This window comes from Zootoca vivipara, chromosome 5 (genome assembly GCF_963506605.1).
Source record: "Zootoca vivipara chromosome 5, rZooViv1.1, whole genome shotgun sequence".
NCBI classification, from domain to species: Eukaryota; Metazoa; Chordata; class Lepidosauria; order Squamata; family Lacertidae; genus Zootoca; species Zootoca vivipara.
The window spans coordinates 26,300,332-26,319,144 of NC_083280.1; the positions used below are offsets into that span (position 1 = coordinate 26,300,332).

General features: G+C 40.5%; 1 protein-coding gene across 2 annotated transcripts in view; it reads left to right on the forward strand.

Annotated features, from left to right (window-relative positions):
• PLOD2 (procollagen-lysine,2-oxoglutarate 5-dioxygenase 2) overlaps positions 1–4,450 on the forward strand; it is a 71,099-nt gene extending 66,649 nt beyond the window's left edge. The window contains exons 17-19 of one of the 2 annotated variants that reach the window (XM_035133114.2): positions 19–165; positions 981–1,106; positions 2,577–4,450. In XM_035133114.2, the coding sequence (XP_034989005.2) occupies positions 19–165; positions 981–1,106; positions 2,577–2,732 (429 nt within the window). In that variant the 3' untranslated portion in view covers positions 2,733–4,450. The remainder of the gene's footprint in view (positions 1–18; positions 166–980; positions 1,107–2,576) is intronic. The other variant, XM_035133113.2, reaches the window with a different exon arrangement.
• Positions 4,451–18,813: the final 14,363 nt, after the last annotated feature.

An 18,813-nucleotide genomic window follows, 5' to 3' on the forward strand; every position in this document is an offset into this window, starting at 1 on the left:
TGTGATGTCTTGTTTTAGGACAGCCGCATTTCTGGAGGATATGAAAACGTTCCAACTGATGACATTCACATGAAACAAGTTGGGCTGGAAAGCGTGTGGCTACATTTCATTAGAGAATACATAGCGCCTGTAACACTAAAAGTGTTTGCTGGCTACTATACAAAGGTAGGTTAAAATGGTTATTAAAAACTAAGACTTAAAGTCTCAAGCACAGGTGCAGTACCCAAACACAGAGTAGTCATGACAGACCCAGTACATCCACTCACAGGTCCTTCTGCCCATGTGGGTGACCCAACAACATGCAAGCAACATGAGGGGGCATTGCAGAGACTAGGAGAGCTATTCATGCCTCCCCTATCCCTACTTCAGCTTCTGCACCATGAAAATTACTTAATTTCTGAGAATCCCGGGAGAGGAGAGTACTCTTTTGCTTGAGTCCTGTGTGCAAGTTTCCCACAGGCGTCAGGTTAGCGGCTGTGAAAAAAGGATGCTGGACAAAGATGAGCTGTTGGCCCGATCCAGTAGGCTCTTCTTATGTTCTCACGCTCAGGAGCCAAAATTAGAACCACAGAACTGTAGAGTTGGAAGGGACCCCAAGGATCATCAAGTCCAACCCCCTGCAATGGAGAAATCCTGCGAACAGCTGTACCTGGTTGGGGTTTGAACCACCAACCTTCTGCTTAGCAGCCAGATGCACTGACCCGTTGTGCCACAGAGATGCTAAATATTATTTATTTCATTTATCAGTAGTTTCCCATGAAGTATGTGCTAGGTGAACTCTGTGTCTGCAGGCTCAGAGTCTTTAAAAAAAGGAAGAGAGAGACAAAAGCTGAGGACATCTGGAAGTGAAGGAGCTATTATAAAAAGTGGGTGGGAGGAGATCCATGACAGTAAATCATAGATATTTATCATCGCAGGGAGAAGGCGTGAGGGATTCCCATGAGCTCTCCTTTCTTAACTGCCCTGTTATTTCTTTATAGGGCCATGCCTTGCTGAATTTTGTTGTGAAATACACTACTGAGAGACAACGTTCGCTCAGACCTCATCACGACTCCTCAACATTTACTATCAACATAGCCCTCAACAAAGTGGGAAGAGATTTTGAAGTACGTTTGGAGCAAATCAGTTTCTTCCAGCAATGGCTTTCGACTTCTCTGACTCATTTCCCACTAAGCTTGCTGAGAAGTCCTAAATAAGAAAACGACACCACAATAATAATTATTGGTTCTTTTAAAGTATTAGAACAGTGACAGTCTAATTGCATCATGCTGCTGTGACATGGCAGTTTAAGCAGACAGCTGTATTCAGTGTTGAAATCAGTGATAGGATTATTTTGTATGGAGAAGGAGAGGGCGCAGATCCCTCACCAAAAAATTGCTTTTTTGAAGGATCATGTTACAAATAGTTTAAGACAGTGGCCAGCAGAAGGTAGGTTGCAGAATGATTTGCAGTAACTGGCACATGGTAGCACTAAAAACAAAGCACAGTCGTACCTCCGCTTACGTATCCCTCTGGATATGTAAACTTCAGGATACGGACGTGGAAAACCCGGAAGTATTTTTCCGGGTTTTGCCGTGCACACTTGCGCAGAAGCGCTCTATGTGCTGTGCACATGCGCAGAACATGTACGCACCACATACATGCGCAGCAGTCCTCTGGTTGCGAATTCCTCAGGATGTGGCTGGACCTCCGGAATGGATCCCATTCGCAACTGGAGGTACCATTGTAGATACCACATCCTTCAGGTTTGCACAGGCTGGTGTAAGGAATAGAGGCAAAGTTCCCTTGTCTCTCCAAGTGGAATGACTTGTTGCCTCGGAAACCACCCCCTCCAATCTTTTTCCTCTAGGTTGTTACCAGATTTCAGATAGTGCATTTGAAGGGATGGAGTAGGCCTAGCAACCTCCTCCTACTGATGCCTAGACTAGAAAAGCTATTGACCTGGTTGGCATGTAACGCTAAACCAAATAATGGCTTAGCAGAAACGAGCACATGTGTGGATTCTTGGCATGCAGATCACAGCTGCTGCTGTTGCTTTGCTATCCAGCACTAAGTCATAGTTTGTGTTAGTGCTACATCCAACGCCAGGCTCATGATTTGTTTCATTCTGGACAAACCATGAGTTGTAACCAAAGTTCGTTCTTGGTTAACTGCTTGTGGGTTGTCTGGGGTAGATAAACCACACACCCAGGTTTGAATACAACACTAAGCCAAACCATGGCTTATGCCTGGGTGGAACAACTGCAGGATCAGGTGAGTAGTAGTAGCTGCAACCTTAACTCCCGGGACACACATGTTAAGGCATGGTTTGACTTCGTGTTTGATGCAAACAGGGCCAGTATCATCTATCATGCCACTTCCACAATGATGTTGCCCTACATATGAATTAGAATGGGGAAATGTTAAGGTGTGTTATTGTTCAAATGCAGTATATTGTTGGTCCAAATTAATGCACTCGGGATTGATTGCACTTCTACTTATTGTATTTGGCTTTATACCAAAAACCCCCCCCCCCAGTTTCTATTGATTTCTGCCAGATGGTGATTTAAAGGCTTTGGTTTCTGATTTTTTTATAGGGAGGTGGATGCAAATTTCTGAGGTACAACTGCTCCATAGAATCACCCAGGAAAGGATGGAGTTTTATGCATCCAGGAAGACTTACCCATTTACATGAAGGACTTCCCATTTTGAACGGAACAAGATACATCGCAGTATCATTTATTGACCCTTAATCTTATTTCCCTGGCCTGTTACAGACAACGTTTGGCAATCTATGACAAACTCTTATTTATAGTTCTACTCCCAGAAGATGGTGACAAAAGAAACTTCTTCTAGACTGCTGCTTTGCTTTGGGCTAAAAGAATGAGCAGGAAAAGAAACCCAAACTCTTAAAAAAATTATATATATAGATAACGAAACCTTCAAGCATCTGATCTGAGCCCTGAGTTGCAAAGTTAAAGAATTATAAGAGTCTAAAAGGGAAGGGAAAAATAATTGATGCCAATGATCTATAAAACTTTTCACATGGGTTTTCCATCCATTACAATAACGTTATGAATATGTATTTTGTACATATCTTGATTAAAGAAAGAAATATTTGCATATCCAGTTATCTATGAATATTCTTCTAAGAAAGAAGTGCATGATAGATAAATGCAAAGCATTGGCAAAAATACACATATGGGTACTTTTTTTTAAAAAAAAAGCTTTTAAAAGAAGAAATCCTCAACTTGGAAATCTTTTCTTCTCACCAAGTGTCCTTTGATCAGGCTGGGAACTATTCTGCAACTTTTTTTTTTTAATTTTGCATCAGTTCAGTGCTGGAAATCCAAGCTCTCTTTCTGCAAACTTTCTAATACCAAAATGTCTTGGACACAAAATTTGTCTACTCTTATTTAACACTACTTGAATTTTGTATCAGGAGATCAAGAAGTTGAAGTTGCTCTTTTATAAAATGTGCAGGGTTTTGACTTGCCTTTGTTTTTTAAGGGATCAGTTTAAAATAATTCCTGCTGTGCCTACTGTTTGTAATTTAAAGGTTACACTTGAAAAAAAGAATGTTGAAGCATGAAACCTGAGGTGCTAAAATGCTCATGTTTTCTAAGTTTTATGGAAAATAAAGAAGTCTAAAATTAAGAAAAGTTTTTGGTGTGTCTGTTTTTAAAAATATGCAGTGTTTGGTTTCTCTATAAGCAGAGTATGATAGCTTTTACTACATTTTGGATTGTGTTCAGTAATATGACAAATGTTTTGCAGCTTAACAAATGTTTTACTTTTCAGAAAAGCTATTTGTCTTGCATCCCTCACATCAGCAGCCACAACTGTGGAAAAGATGCAGCAGTCTAGCTTGCTGAAAACTATAGTAAGAAGAAACCTAACCTACTTTTCAGGGCAGCTTGGCTGTTTCCTAGTTTACCATTTCCTAGTTTGCAGACTGCAAAAGAGCACTGGTTTAGTGGATTCTCAGCTCTGGCCAGATTCCTTTAAATGTGAACTCTAGCAAATGACTGGCCTCTTTTAATAAGATTCATGCTGCAAGCTATGAAACTCAAACATCTCTGTGTGATCGTGAAAGTGATATTTGTTTTCATGAGGTTATTTTTGGCATTAAACTGTGATCTGTTGGGGTAGCACAGCGCCCTGTGGTGGCCCACCTAGCTGAGTTACCGTAAAAGAACTGTATTTATTAAAACAATCTCTACTGAACTCCAAACTAAGTGCTTCAGACTGTTTTGGCAGGCCCTAATGATTAACTGTTGGAGCTCCCAAATTAAATGAACAATTTTATTTACATCCCGATCCCCCCCAGTATGAATGATTTATGATGTATACTTTTGCTTCTGCATTTAGTCATTTCTTTTTACAACAATGGTTCCAAAGTTCAGAGCCCTGTGGGCTATGATGGTCTGCATGGTGACCAAATAGCCAATTAGTCAGTTTTGGTGACTGATCTTATTATTATCATTTAATATTTTATTCCCTACCTTTTTCCCTGACAGGGACTCAGTCACCATCGCCAATCACCATTCCAGGCAGGGCTCCAATATATTATGTTCCACAAGTGTTTTTTGTTTTTTTGCTCAAGAAAAAATAAATGAACACTATAACATAACTTGCTGGATCAGCTTAGATACCTTTAGTGACCATGTGAAAATGTTTGTCTATAACCAGTTCTTTGGCTGATTAACATTCTATGACATAAAAAAATTCCTTCAGTAGCACCTTAAAGACCAACTAAGTTTTTATTTTGGTATGAGCTTTCGTGTACATGCACACTTCTTCAGATGACATGCTAAATGTGTTTGTGAGAGGAGGGTTTATTGATTTTGCTTTGTTTTATCATCTATTTTTATCATGTATTTTGTGTTCTCATTTTGTATTTTTATGCTGTAATCCACCCTGTGAAGTTCGGATGCTGGGTGGTGTACAAATTTAATAAATAATAATAAGGTCAGTGGCCTATCCAAGCCAACATCCTGTACTCGCAGTGACCACTCAGATTCCTGTGAGGAACCCCCAAGAAGGACTCAAGTACAGTACAAGAATACTCTCCCCTCCTGTGGTTTCCAGCATTACTGGAATTCAGAAGCATTACTGCCTCTGACCACGGTGGCAGAGCATAGCCGTCATGGCAAGTATCGATTGATAGGCTTATCCTCCATGAATTTGCCCAGTCCTCTTTCAAAGCCATCCAAGTTGGTGTCCATGACTGCCTCCTGTGGGACCAAATTCCTGGGTTTAACTATGTACTGTCCTCACAAATGACTTGGAGAGCGCAATCCTAATACTTGGGGAGGAGAAAAGCTTGGAAGAATGGCTGATCTGCTGCCACATCCAGATCCCTGCTGCTTGCACTGCCTTAGGATGGAAGGTGAGGAGCAGGAAAAGTCTGGCACATGTTTTCCTGGTTACAGGTAGGTAGCCGTGTTGGTCTGGATCGAAGTAAAATAAAAAAATTCCTTCAGTAGCACCTTAAAGACCAACTAAGTTTTTATTTTGGTATGAGCTTTCGTGTGCATGCACACTTCTTCAGATACAGTGAAATGGAAGTTTCCAGGCACTTATGTAGAGAAGGGGTGGGGATGGGGAGGGGAGGGGGGATCACTCAGAAGGGTGGTGGAAATGGGTGATTGACTGACTGATAGCTGTTGATGACCGCAAACGACTGCAAATGGTTTTGCATGAAAAAGCAAGGGTTGAGATGGCTGAAGATCGCTTATCATGTATAATGAGATAAGAACCCGATATCTCTGTTCAAACCAGGTCCCTCCATGGTTTTGAGCTTGGTGATAAGTTGCAATTCAGCAACTTCTCTTTCCAGTCTATTTCTGAAATTCTTTTGTAGTAAGACAGCTACTTTGAGATCTTGTATAGAATGTCCTGGGAGATTGAAGTGTTCTCCTACTGGTTTTTCTGTCTTCTGGTTCCTGATGTCAGATTTATGTCCATTTATCCATAAATGGACATAAATCTGACATCAGGAACCAGAAGACAGAAAAACCAGTAGGAGAACACTTCAATCTCCCAGGACATTCTATACAAGATCTCAAAGTAGCTGTCTTACTACAAAAGAATTTCAGAAATAGACTGGAAAGAGAAGTTGCTGAATTGCAACTTATCACCAAGCTCAAAACCATGGAGGGACCTGGTTTGAACAGAGATATCGGGTTCTTATCTCATTATACATGATAAGCGATCTTCAGCCATCTCAACCCTTGCTTTTTCATGCAAAACCATTTGCAGTCGTTTGCGGTCATCAACAGCTATCAGTCAGTCAATCACCCATTTCCACCACCCTTCTGAGTGATCCCCCCTCCCCTCCCCATCCCCACCCCTTCTCTACATAAGTGCCTGGAAACTTCCATTTCACTGTATCTGAAGAAGTGTGCATGCACACGAAAGCTCATACCAAAATAAAAACTTAGTTGGTCTTTAAGGTGCTACTGAAGGAATTTTTTTATTTTACATGTTTTCCTGGCACAGATGCCTTAGGTCTGTCACTTTTCTGGCCTTGATTCCAAATGGATGCTGTGAAACTAATTTAAGGTTCTAACAACAACAACAACAACAACGAAGTTGTAATTCCATGGTCACCACATATGGCATTTTAACCTGCGGTCCTCAAGTCAAACTTATCCCAAGAATAGTAAGAAACATGATGTCATTCTGTAGCAAGCGCCTTAGAAAACATCTTTATCTGGTCTAATCTGTTGCACAGCTTCTAGGTAAGTAGCAAATGGAAAAAAAGAGGGGCAGGGAGGGTGGGCAATGGCTAAGCTGACCTCCTTGCTGGTTTCCAGTCCCTTCAAGTCTGTGCAACTGCACCAAAACCATGCTCCAGAAAGGTTCCAGATGTAAGAATCATGGAGGCCTCCACCCTCTAAACTCAAGACTTTTGTCAGTGGTGGACCTTGGCATCTCAAATTTCAGCCGTGTCCTGTGCAACACCAAAATCCATTGCCCCTTGCCTCTCGCCGTCCCTCGGACTCCATAGTTGCAGCACTCACTGCCGCACCCCAGAAGCTCTGCGCCTGATGCGACCAAACTGGTTGTGCTCCCTAGATCAGCCTTTGCTTCTGTACTTTTTCCAGACATGAGGAAAGACAGGAGGAAAACAGTGGTCAGGGATGATGGAAATTGTAGTTCAACAACATCTGGAGGGTCACAGGTTCCCCATAACTTATGTGAAAACATTCACTTTAATGACTGGAGTTATATTCCTAGTACATATTTATGTTTGGTACATTTCATTTATATTTAAATATGTGTATGTATAAAAAAATATGCAGACATTACACCTATACAGAGTTTTAAAAATATAGAGGTTGAGTTTACACAATGTTGGTTTATCTGAGCTTTAGGAATTGGGTGCACAAAACAAATTCTTGATTTTTTTTCTGAACTAAGAGCAAATCATTCCTCTGTATTTATTTTAAATCTAAAAGGAACCAAGCCACAGCATTGGGGAGGTGGGGCAGAATTCATTTCTATTTAGGGCTCCTGAGGAGAAGAAAATCGGAATCTTCCTGTAACTTCAAAGAAGCTATTTTCTGACCCAATGTGAAAGTTTCATAGTTTCCACAGGAACAGATGAATGGAACTATTGCATGACCAAATGCCCAGAAAAGGTACGGAAGGAATATAGTTGAAGAACCACATCAATTTTGCAAGGTTTATTTTTGCTACCTGTCTATTCCTGCTTGGTTTATTTTGAACAAATTCAAGGGCAAGATCCACCCACAGTAAGGGAGTTTTCAGCTCCATTGGTTTTTCTGTCTGAGAAAGTTAAATACACACTTAACTCTCTCATAAAATCAATAGTATTTAAAAGTGTGTACCTTTGCCTGCATTGTGGTGAAGTTTTCTCAGTAAACAAGATTAAACTTAATAGCAAGGAGTCAGGTGTTCAACCCAATAACTACAAAAAAAGCTTTTCCAAACAATTTCTTCATATTTTTGTTACATTTCATAGCTTTACTGTCCTGTCTTTAAAATGTCATTTTTGAAAAGGGGTTTGGAAGTATCCTTCATTTTCAGCAGGGTTAAGAAATGTCAGACGTGATGTGAAGGTAAAGTAGATCACATTTGCAAGAAGGAACACAACTCTGCTACAGATTAAACCTTAATGTCTGCACAAGGATTTAGTTTTACTTACACACACAGCACATCCCACTTGGGCTAAGACTTGCCTTTTAATTGTTTCCAGCACAATAAGCATCACTACAACAAGCAAAACTTTTATTATTATTATTTCAAAGTATTGTATACCACAAACAGCTCGGCTTTCCTCTTGCTGAAAATCATTCACATGCCTTTTTTTCTTTGAACAACCAGGGTCAGACTTCACTTCCTCCAACTAAATCAAACTTTCTTTTTAAGGAAATTGTCTAGCAATGCAAATACAATGTTGTAAAATGCAAGTACAGGAGGAGATGAAAACCGACTGACCTTCAGTTTACTGATGATCAACAAAAACAAAATCCCCAAATAAGGATTAGCCGAGGCCCGGGATCTTCTGTGTTGGAAGTTGGCTGTGAAATCCAAAAAGTTGACCAATGGGGTGTTCTGTTTTGGCATGCAGCTCACACAATAAGCAACAAACTTCCTTGTTGGTGTGTGTGCTTTTTAAAATGTCAACTGTATGAAACTGACTGCAAATATCAAACATAAATGAATGGCTTTGACATCTAGAATAAGAGATACATGTAAATCGAGTCTTGTCAGCCAGCCTTTATCTTTTCCTCAATATATATTTCTTGGGCATAGAGTTTCTTCATGGGCTGCAGAATTTTGCCACCACAAAGTTCCATTGACCTCTTTCCTATATTAGACTTTTTCTTGAGAGAGCTTTCCAAGAGCAAGATTATTTATATAGGACACATTTGTATTGAAAATGTTTGCCAGTTTTTCCACAGGAGAGTAATGAGTATATGTTACTCAAATTTCTGGAGGCACAACCCTGGCCTCCAGTTTAAATTTCTGCATTTTCTGGCTCTAAAGAAAACAATTGTTGATCATATTTGTATATCCTACACTTCTTCAAGGGAAGTTATGCGAGAAAAGTTATTTTCCCTTTAAAAAAAACAAACTCATCCTTTTGAAGTGAATTAATGGGTAGCAGGTGACTCTGTGAGCTTTATGGCTGAGTGTACCGTATATTTGAATCGAGGTCTCTGCAGACCTCTGTACGACACTGCCTGTCCCTATCCAAGTGAGGCAGTGCAATTATTGAACAAAGGCATCTCAATTTTGAAAACACCCATGAAATAAGCTGTCCTCTTCTAAAATAACTGAACAGGCTGTCCATTGCATGATCTTCCATCATAAGATCTTCCCATGCTGCTGGCCATGTGCTGAGGAGAAGGAAAATGTTCTTGAGGTTGCTCATATTCCTGTTGATATTGTCAGAACTAACACTGACCTCTTTGTTTCTTCAGCAAGATAGCTGTGAAGTGCCCTTCCCATGTTTCTGCACACTGGGTAAAGTCTGGGCCTTAGCCTATAATCGCTACCGACCAGGAGCGCCAAACTTTTCTCCAGGTCTTCACCAAGCCTTGCCAACAAGATGCCTCTCTGTGCAAGAAATTGGCTCCAGGGACAGTGACAGGTTCACAGCATGTCCAGAAAGCAGATTTGACCAGACCGTCATGAAACTGCACTGAGAGGACACAATTAGGGAGGTGTGGTTAGTGGAAGTTTCTTTCTTCTTTCTTCTTTCACTCAGCAACTTTCCCATTTATGGAACTGCATTCAGCGAGAACCCAGTCTACATGTATTGATCACTCTTGCTGGATAGGGTGATTGGGCAAAGTTTGTAGACATCTGAAAAGATTTCCTTCCAATAATTAACCGTGCAAATGATTTTAGTGGAGAGAATATATTAAAATTCAATTGAGACTTGGCATGGCTTCCTAAGCCTGGAGGGGGAAAACACAATATTGAAATTGCAATCAATTTTTTCTACATATTTAAAGGGTTTCTCTGCATGTTGATTTGCAGTAATTAAAATCCTGTAGTAAAATGCGGTGCTCAGTGTAATGAGAATTTTTTCAGCTCATTATTACAGAGGATAGATCTAGAGAACCAAATAATTAAATGCATGATTCTTATTCATTTTGCTGAATCTATTAGTAGGAGTGGAACTTTCCTTCCTGGTGCTGTTTCTGTGGAGGAGGCAGCTCGGTAACCCTCTCTAGGAATGTAGGAAAAGTTACACAAACATGTTCAGTTTGCAAACAGATCAGTGCAAAATGTATGACAAACTATTTTAACAAGCCAAGCACTAAATATAAACATGAATGCTAAATGTAACTGGAGCATTAGCAAGAACATGACTATATCATGAATGTAACCTTAAATGACAATTGGGGGACGCAGGTTCAACAATCTTTCTGTTCCATCTGAAGCAAGTGAGGTGCTAGACCAGGGTTTGGGGGCAGTGAAGGGCTGACAGTGGGTCAATTAACTGAAGCTGAATCCTGAAAAGCAGAGGTGCTAAGTGTTGCAAATTCTCAGATCTATGAGATGGGAACACAAGTCTGTTTTGGATAGTGTAGTACCATCATTGAATGTGCAGGTCTGTAGCTTGTGGGTACTCTTGGATCCAGCACAGTCCTGGAGACTAAAGTGTCCTAAGTAGTTGGGAGTGCCTATTTTCAGCCATGCCTGGTTCACCAGCTAAAGTCCCCTTTGGACAGAGATGACTTGCCCACTGTACTCTTTGTGCTCCACACTGCATTATAGCGACACACTCTATAAAGGGCTGACCTTGAAGACAGCTCAGAAACATCAACTGGTCCAAATTGCAGCAGCCAGATTCCTGGCTAGGGTTCCATTTAGAACTAACTAACTGCTCCATTCTGAATACAACACACTGTATTTCCAGTCTAGTTGCATTTCGGTTCACTTGCTAAATTTGTTAACAACCGTTTGAGAAATTTCTTTGTTAATCTCATTTTCCCAGGCTTATTGCCAGCAGCTACTTCTCCCCAGGCTTGAGCACACTTCTTCGGATTTGTCATTGATGCTTAAAATCAACTCCACTGGAATTTCTCTTTCATTTGCTTTCTCTTTGATAATCTTATTTCATTGACTGCAGTATTTAACAAGCATTAGTCTTTTTTATACGTTAGCCCTGCTGCTTTCAATTGCTGTGCATGTTGGGTTGACAAGAGTAACCCTCTGTCCACTTCAGATCTGCAGATAATTGTCAGGGGTTTTTTCTTTTAACATTTGGTGATGGGTTGTTCCTTTAACCCAGATCTTTGCCCAATAGACCATCTTGTCTAACCATCTGCTTCAAAGCACAGCATTCTGTATGACCCCAGCAAATCTTTTTGCAACTACTCTTTGTGAAACACCTCCAAAAGAGAAACTCTACATTCACCAGTTTAGGGCAGCTGGCTATTTAACAACCTTTAGGATATGAAAGCTTTGACTTATAATAATGAATTTTTATTTAAGGCATGTGCCTGGAGATTATCAAATAAATGAAATGGTAGCTTCTGGATTAAAAGTTGTTGTTCTTTAGTCGTTTAGTTGTGTCCGACTCTTTGTGACCCTATGGACCAGAGCACGCCAGGCACTCCTGTCTTCCACTGCCTCCTGCAGTTTGGTCAGACTCATGTTGGTAGCTTCGAGAACTCTGTTCAACCATCTTGTCCTCTGTCGTCCCCTTCTCCTAGTGCCCTCCATCTTTCCCAACATCAGGGTCTATTCCAGGGAGTCTTCTCTTCTCATGAGGTGGCCAAAGTATTGGAGCCTCAGCTTCAGGATCTGTCCTTCCAGTGAGCACTCAGGGCTGATTTCCTTAAGAATGGATAGGTTTGATCTTCTTGCAGTCCATGGGATTCTCAAGAGTCTCCTCCAGCACCATAATTCAAAAGCATCAAATTAAAACAGGAGAAGGTCTTATTCCATGAGGATAAAACTATTGCAGATATTGTGTAGCTTGAAGCATTTGGATGAATAAAAACTGACTCCTCTGTCTGTCGCAAATTCCTTCACGGCACTTTAGCAGAAATGTTAAGAGTTCCAGGTTCTTTGGTGCAGTATATTTATTGTGAGCTATATACAAATATCTACAGGCAGTTCATACATGAGCAGTTCATACACTCTCTAAACCTCTCACTGACCACACCCTTCTACAACACCACCACTCTCATTGCTGGAAAGGTTTTCCTTTTAAACCACTGACAACCAATCAACTGACAGCACATTACTGCTGAGTCATTCTGACCCAGCACTTCTACAGAAAGTATTGCATCAGCCAGTTTCACTTTACTAGTACACTCAGGCCTGCAGACTTACTATTTCACACAGCATTCTGTGGATCCCAACATCCTCTTGGAATAAAAATTGTCCCATAAATATGTTTCAGAAACTTTACTCATAGAACTTTCTTCTAAACAGAACATAAAACAAATAATGACCAAATAGTTGTATGATATCACGTGTATGTCCAGCACAGGTAAAAACTGAAATAACTCCAAACCCTGGCAACTGTAGTTTGTGGAATATCTCCCAGCAACTCAGCACCCTTAACAAACTACAGGATTCTTTGGGAGAAATTTTGGCTGTTAAAGTGATATAAGAGTGCTTTAAATGTATAGTGTAGATGAGACCAGAGTCTGAGGCAGGCATCCTCAAACTTCGGCCCTCCAGATGTTTTGGACTACAATTCCCATCTTCCCCGACCACTGGTCCTGTTAGCTAGGGATCATGGGAGTTTTAGGCCAAAACATCTGGAGGGCCGCAGTTTGGGGATGCCTGGTCTGAGGGAAAGAAGAGAGCTTCCTCATCACTGGACATGTATGTTACGATTGTCTTCTTGACCTAACCAGTGTTCCATAGGGAAAGTCCATCTAATTTTTCAAAGAAAATGCCTGGGTCTTTCTTCAGTGAATATCTTACAGTGACTTTCCAACATTGTATATTCGTCTTTTTAAGCACAAATGCAAAGAAGTGCACATTAATATTCTGTTCAACTGATTTTTTTTCTTGAAAAATTCCCCTCTGCAGCTGTTCTGGATTTTATAGTCAAAATTATGCTCACTAAGCCCTTGGACATGCCAAAAGTTTGTTTGTTTTTATTGTGGCTGCTGTTAATGTGAATCACTTTAACAATGGGAAGAAATACATCAAAGTTCTTTTTATCAAACTGAGCTGTGTAATAAAATAAATGTTGGTACCCCTTTGGGTTAGCTTGCTCTTGCCAGCAAGAATGCAAACTGGGTATATCCGTCAAGCAAAACATGCCACAATAATAGTCTTAATTTAATTCATTTAGTGGTTGCTAAAAAATTACCATGTCAAGCATTGAAAGGCTCTGTTAAGTGTAAAATAAACACCTAGTAATTGTAGCCTGTGCACAACAAAGATAATGTGCTCAATGTAAAACAAATGATAGTATCAGTTTTGGTGTCATGCCTGGAAATTGCTGTGTAACAGTGGATCATCTGATTTCCATTACCTATTTAAAATTATTTGACTGGAGCCATAACACATAGTTTTAAAAACAGCACATTAGAACGCTCTTTTCTTCATCTTGATAACTGCAATTGGCAAGCTATTTATTTATTATTTTTTTTAAAAAAGCTTCTGTTGGCAGAGGCACCCCATCAAGCTAAATTCTGAGATTGGGATTCCAGATGCTTACAATTACAAAATGGGAAAGGACCTCAAAGATCATGTAGTCCTGTGGTTCCCAAAGGCCCCCACAGACCACTTGGAAATTCTTGGGGGTCTTGGTGGATCTCTTAATGATTTTTCTGTCTGTTGTAAAAAAGAAAGAAAAGAAAAGTAGTTTTTAATGTTTGATGTTTTACTATACATTTATACTTGTTGGAAGCTGCCCAGAGTGGCTGATGCTATTGTGGTTTAGCTCCATAACAATCCAGAGCAAGTCACAATGCTTAGTTAGCAGAATAAACATGATGCAGGGTTCCAAAAAATAATTCAGAAGCAATCAGCTTTGTCCGGTATTATTTACTTAAGCTAAATAAGCGTAATAGTCACAAATCAGATGGGTGGGGTACAAATAATAAAATTTATTGTTGCTGTTTTTGTTGTTGTTATTGTCATCATCATCATCATCACAGTTTCTATACCCTATGCTAGATGCTGTATGGTTTTTAATTGTATTTTTATTGTTTATTTTATTACTTCCACGTATTTAGAAATTGCATTCACTGTTGCACTCATGTCCCACTTTCAATCTTCCCACAGGCATCTCATTGGCCACAGCGAGAACAGAATACTGGAGTTCTCTCATAGCCTTACCTGGAGATGCCAGGGACTGAACCCAGGATCTTTTGCATGGAAAACTGGTACTCTACCACCAAACTACAGCCTTCTTTGAGTAGGAGGAAGAGGGAGGAGGAGGAGAAGGAGAAGGAGAAGGAGAAGGAGAAGAAGAGGTGGTGATGGAAGAAGAGGCAAACAGACCATCAGTTCTGGGCCAAACTAGGTGTGATTTTATCCCTATTGGCCATGCGTGGCTGATGTTTTCATTTTCAACAAATATCTAGAGAAGATGCCTCCCAGTTCAAGATCATGACACGAAGGATGGAATCTTGAACTCTTTGCTCCTGCCATTGTCAGAGACTCCATGCAACTGTTCTTCTCAGTAAGTGGATTGTACCAATGGGAGCCTTCTTCCCTTCCTTAACCCATAGAAGGCACAGAGGGCCCCAGTTTTGACTCGGGGCAAAAGGTTCACCCTCCCTTCATCTCTCTTGTCCATGGAAGGCTGAACAACACGAATAAAATTCATGTCTTTGGCCCACATTTAGCTTTGGAAAATAACAGAAGCCTTGATATATTGAGAAGACTGCCTCAGTAGACATTGCACATCGTCTGTCCAGGGCTGGGCTTTCTCGTTTTAGGAGGTGCCACAGTTTTCGCAATATATCAGCAACAGGGGAATAAACCATCATGGCCATGTCTTCTTGTCAGTGACACTTTTGCAAATTACAACCTGGCTGATATAAAGAGTTTTTCTCCAGAAATTTCACCAGTCAACTGGAGAATATTCAGTTGGAGGCTGTTGCTCATTTCATTGTACATGCCTGCATCAATTGAACTGTTGCTCAAACAGAATGTCTGTTTTATTGGGATTGTTTCTGGCATGTTTCCCAAATCATCCCTGCTGAACTTTTTAAAAGAAAAAAGAGTCAGGAATTCAGTGAGTAGTGCTGCCACAATATATATATTTGAAAGAGTGCAGAGAAGGTTCCTTATAAAACAAAACTGGAGTGTTTTGTATTTTACTCCATACCATACAATCCCTGGCTATTTTGTATCAGCAGGAGAGATGGAGGTCATAGGCTAGATCTGGTTTTTCGATCTATTGTACTCATCAGTTCTCTTTCTCCTGACAAGTACATTGCCCAACTGAAATGTTGGGTCAAGGAGAGTCTTACTTACAGAGAGGGACTTAACAATGTTGATATCTATTAGTTTTTTAAGGTTAGAGTAGTTTCTCCATTACATTTTCCTGCATTCTCTCTCTCTCTCTCTCTCTCTCTCTCTCTCTCTCTCTCTCTCTCTCTCTCTCTCTCTCTGTGTGTGTGTGTGTGTGTGTGTGTGTGTGTGAGTCAGTCAGTCACAGAATTGTAGAGTTGGAAGGGACTGAAAGGGTCATTTAGTTCAACCCCATTCTCTAAAAGTGCTGGTGAGCACTTAATGTCCCCAAACCCTATAGTTATAATTCGTGGGTTGCCATCTGATTTCATTCTGATCGTATCTTGATTTTAAGCTGAATTTTAATCAAATGTTTGACTTTATGTTTTAATGTATTATGGGGTCCCTTTATCTTTACCTATATTTTGATGTTAGCCACTCTCACCCCAGCCCTGGCTGGGGAGGGCGGCATATAAATAAAAATGGTTGTTGTTGTTGTTGTTGTTGTTGTTGTTGTTGTTGTTGTTGTTAGAATCATAGAATCATAGAGTTGGAAGAGACCACAAGGGTTGGAAGAGACCACAAGGTGGTTGCTGCTGCTGCTGCTGTTGTTGTTGTTGTTGTTAAAGTGCCTAAGACACTTCAGAGAGATTCAAGCATTCTTTTTACGTGATAGAGAGAGATCAGAGAAGAAGAGGGCAGCTGGACCCCCTTCCCATTACATTGTCATCTCTGGCCTCCATTGGGTATGGCAGTTCCCCATGCAATTTAAAACCATATGTGGACATGAGCACCAAAACAGCCAGCCTGTCCTTTCTCTCCCTCATGCAATTCTAATTACAAGGGAGGCAGGGTGGGACTGAATATCTGGAATTGTTACTGATGCCACCGTTTCAATCTGAAACTATAGCATAATCTTTTTTTAAAAAAATAAGATTTTTAGATATTTGAGGGATAGATTGGATCCAGTGCTGGAAACCAATTTCTGTGGTTCGTGGTGCAATTGGAATAAGCCAGTGTCTCCACGCCATTTGATTATGTTCCTGTGGGGTATACACATTCCTCTGTGTGAAATACTGATTCTGTGCAAAATTGGCTAAGAACATTTTGTTTATAGGCATCGTTGGGCTGCCAGATGTGGCTGCACTGCTGGCTGTAAATTATGGCAAGGCTACCCTCAGGTGCAAATTATGCGTATACAGACACTTGGTTTACCGGCATCACAATGTTTCTGGAAAACTGGTATGAATTTTGAAACTTGGAGTTGTGCTGGAGCTTCCCAGTTCTGCTTCTGAGTCATTAGCTCTGTCTGCTGTGTGAAATTTGTTCCACAGGCTGGAGGCCCCCAAAGATTTTTCTGTTTACATTCAAGCCAAAAACGAAAAGGAAATCTCAGGTGGTCAGTTTTGTGCATCTTGTTATTCAGAGTTCTTCCACACTTTCTTTTGCTATTCCCTTGGTATGAGATGCAGTATACTTAACCTTATTAAAGAGTCTAATGCTGTCCCTGTTTAAAAGAACTTGTTATTTGTCTAGAATACAAGTGAAGTCAGAAATCTCCTATCTTAAGGCAACTAACTGAAGACACCTCTAGTATTATAATAAGTTTAGGAACAGAACTACGGTTCCTGATAAGGCTTAGTATCACCACCACTACCACAATAACATAACGTCACCCTATACCAGGCATAGGCAACCTTGGCTCTCCAGATGTTTTGGAACTACAACTCCCATGATCCCTAGCTAACAGGGCCAGTGGTCAGGGATCATGGGAGTTGTAGTTCCAAAACATCTGGCGAGCCAAGGTTGCCTATGTCTGCCCTATACTATGAGTGTGTTCACAGAGTCAATTCCCAAACATCTTCTGAATGATGCAAGAGTGTGTATGGAAATAAGCAGAAGGATATTGTGATAATGTGACATCCAACAATTATCTCTTTGAGGCTTTATTTAGGGGCTGTGAAAGACCTTGACTCTGCTTACCAGTAATAGTCACGTTGGACCTTTTAGGCTGCATCCTTTAAGGGGTTAATTATAACAGTGTATAAAGTGCCGTATAATGGAAAGTGAGCTTATTTTTAGAGATAAGTGGTGGCATAACCTGAATTATTAGTACATGAGGTCAATCTGGGATGAATGCCAAGACTGATGATTAATTCATGGGTTTGCAGAATCAAGCCCACGGGAATGACAAGAGCCAGTGATTTCCATGCTGATAGTGGGGAGGGCAGCTTGCCAAGCCTTTGATGTACCTGGGATGATTCCATTGGTACCTGCCCTGGCTGACCACAGGGAGATGGCTGCCTGCCAAATTCTCATGCCCAAATAATGTACCGTATATTCAGGAGATTGGAGCACCGAAGCGATCAGAGACCAGAGACATGTGAAGATTTCATCATAGATGGGGGTCGTGGCACAATCTTGTGATGGAGAGTGATAGAACTTTTGACAGGAGATGGAACCTACGAATGAAATAGTCTGGGAAGGGTTATGGTCCAATAAATGTTTAGTAGTTTGCCTTAGTTATTGTGTATGAACATCTTATGTCCAATATTTGCTGTGTAGCTAATAGAACTTGTAAAACTTTGCCGCGAAGTGTGCTTATTACCTCCAGACCCATAAGGACAGCTCTCCTTGGCAGAACAGAGTTATTTGCACATTAGCCTTTTCAGGTATGGGGTTAGTATTCAACTAAGTTGTATTCATAGTAGATTTGTTCAAATTAATTGTTAGTAATGCCCATTGATTTCAATGTGCATCATTATGGGTACACACTAAGGGAGCCATCCTAAGAATGGGAAACCAGCATAAATTATGCTGCTTTATATTAAGCTAGTGTAAAATACACCAGTTCAGGCTGAGCCAGACTAAGCCTGGGAGGGGGAAATAAGGTTTTAAAATAAAGTTTGAGATACACATTGTCCCTTTTTCTAGCTTAACTTACACCTGGTTGCAAGGTTATGTGACCAAGCTGAATTGGTTTAGGATTGGTTTAGTCACCAATCACATAAAAAGCAAAGACAGCAACAGTGTTAATACCCAATTTTCAGTATTTCTAAAATGTATTTTTTATTTTTTAAAAAGTCTCAGACTACATGTGAACAAAGAACAACATTTCTGCCGTGAAGGTATCCTGTGCTTCTTGTTATCGATAGTAAAGGGAATCAGCTGAGATTGTTTTTCCAACAGAGTGGCGGGTGTGTGTGTGGCTGTGGCGGGGGCAGGGGGAGAGAGATTTAGGCTGCATGTTGAAAATCTTGCTTTAGTTGTAAATTTGAATAGAAGCAGTTTTACCAGCAAGGATTGGAAAGGTTTTCCTGTGGGGAGCTGAGCTAGCATTTCCATTTCTGAAAATGCAAAATGAAACCGGCATGGCTGATCCTTCTGACAATGTCATAAGAGGACAGAAAA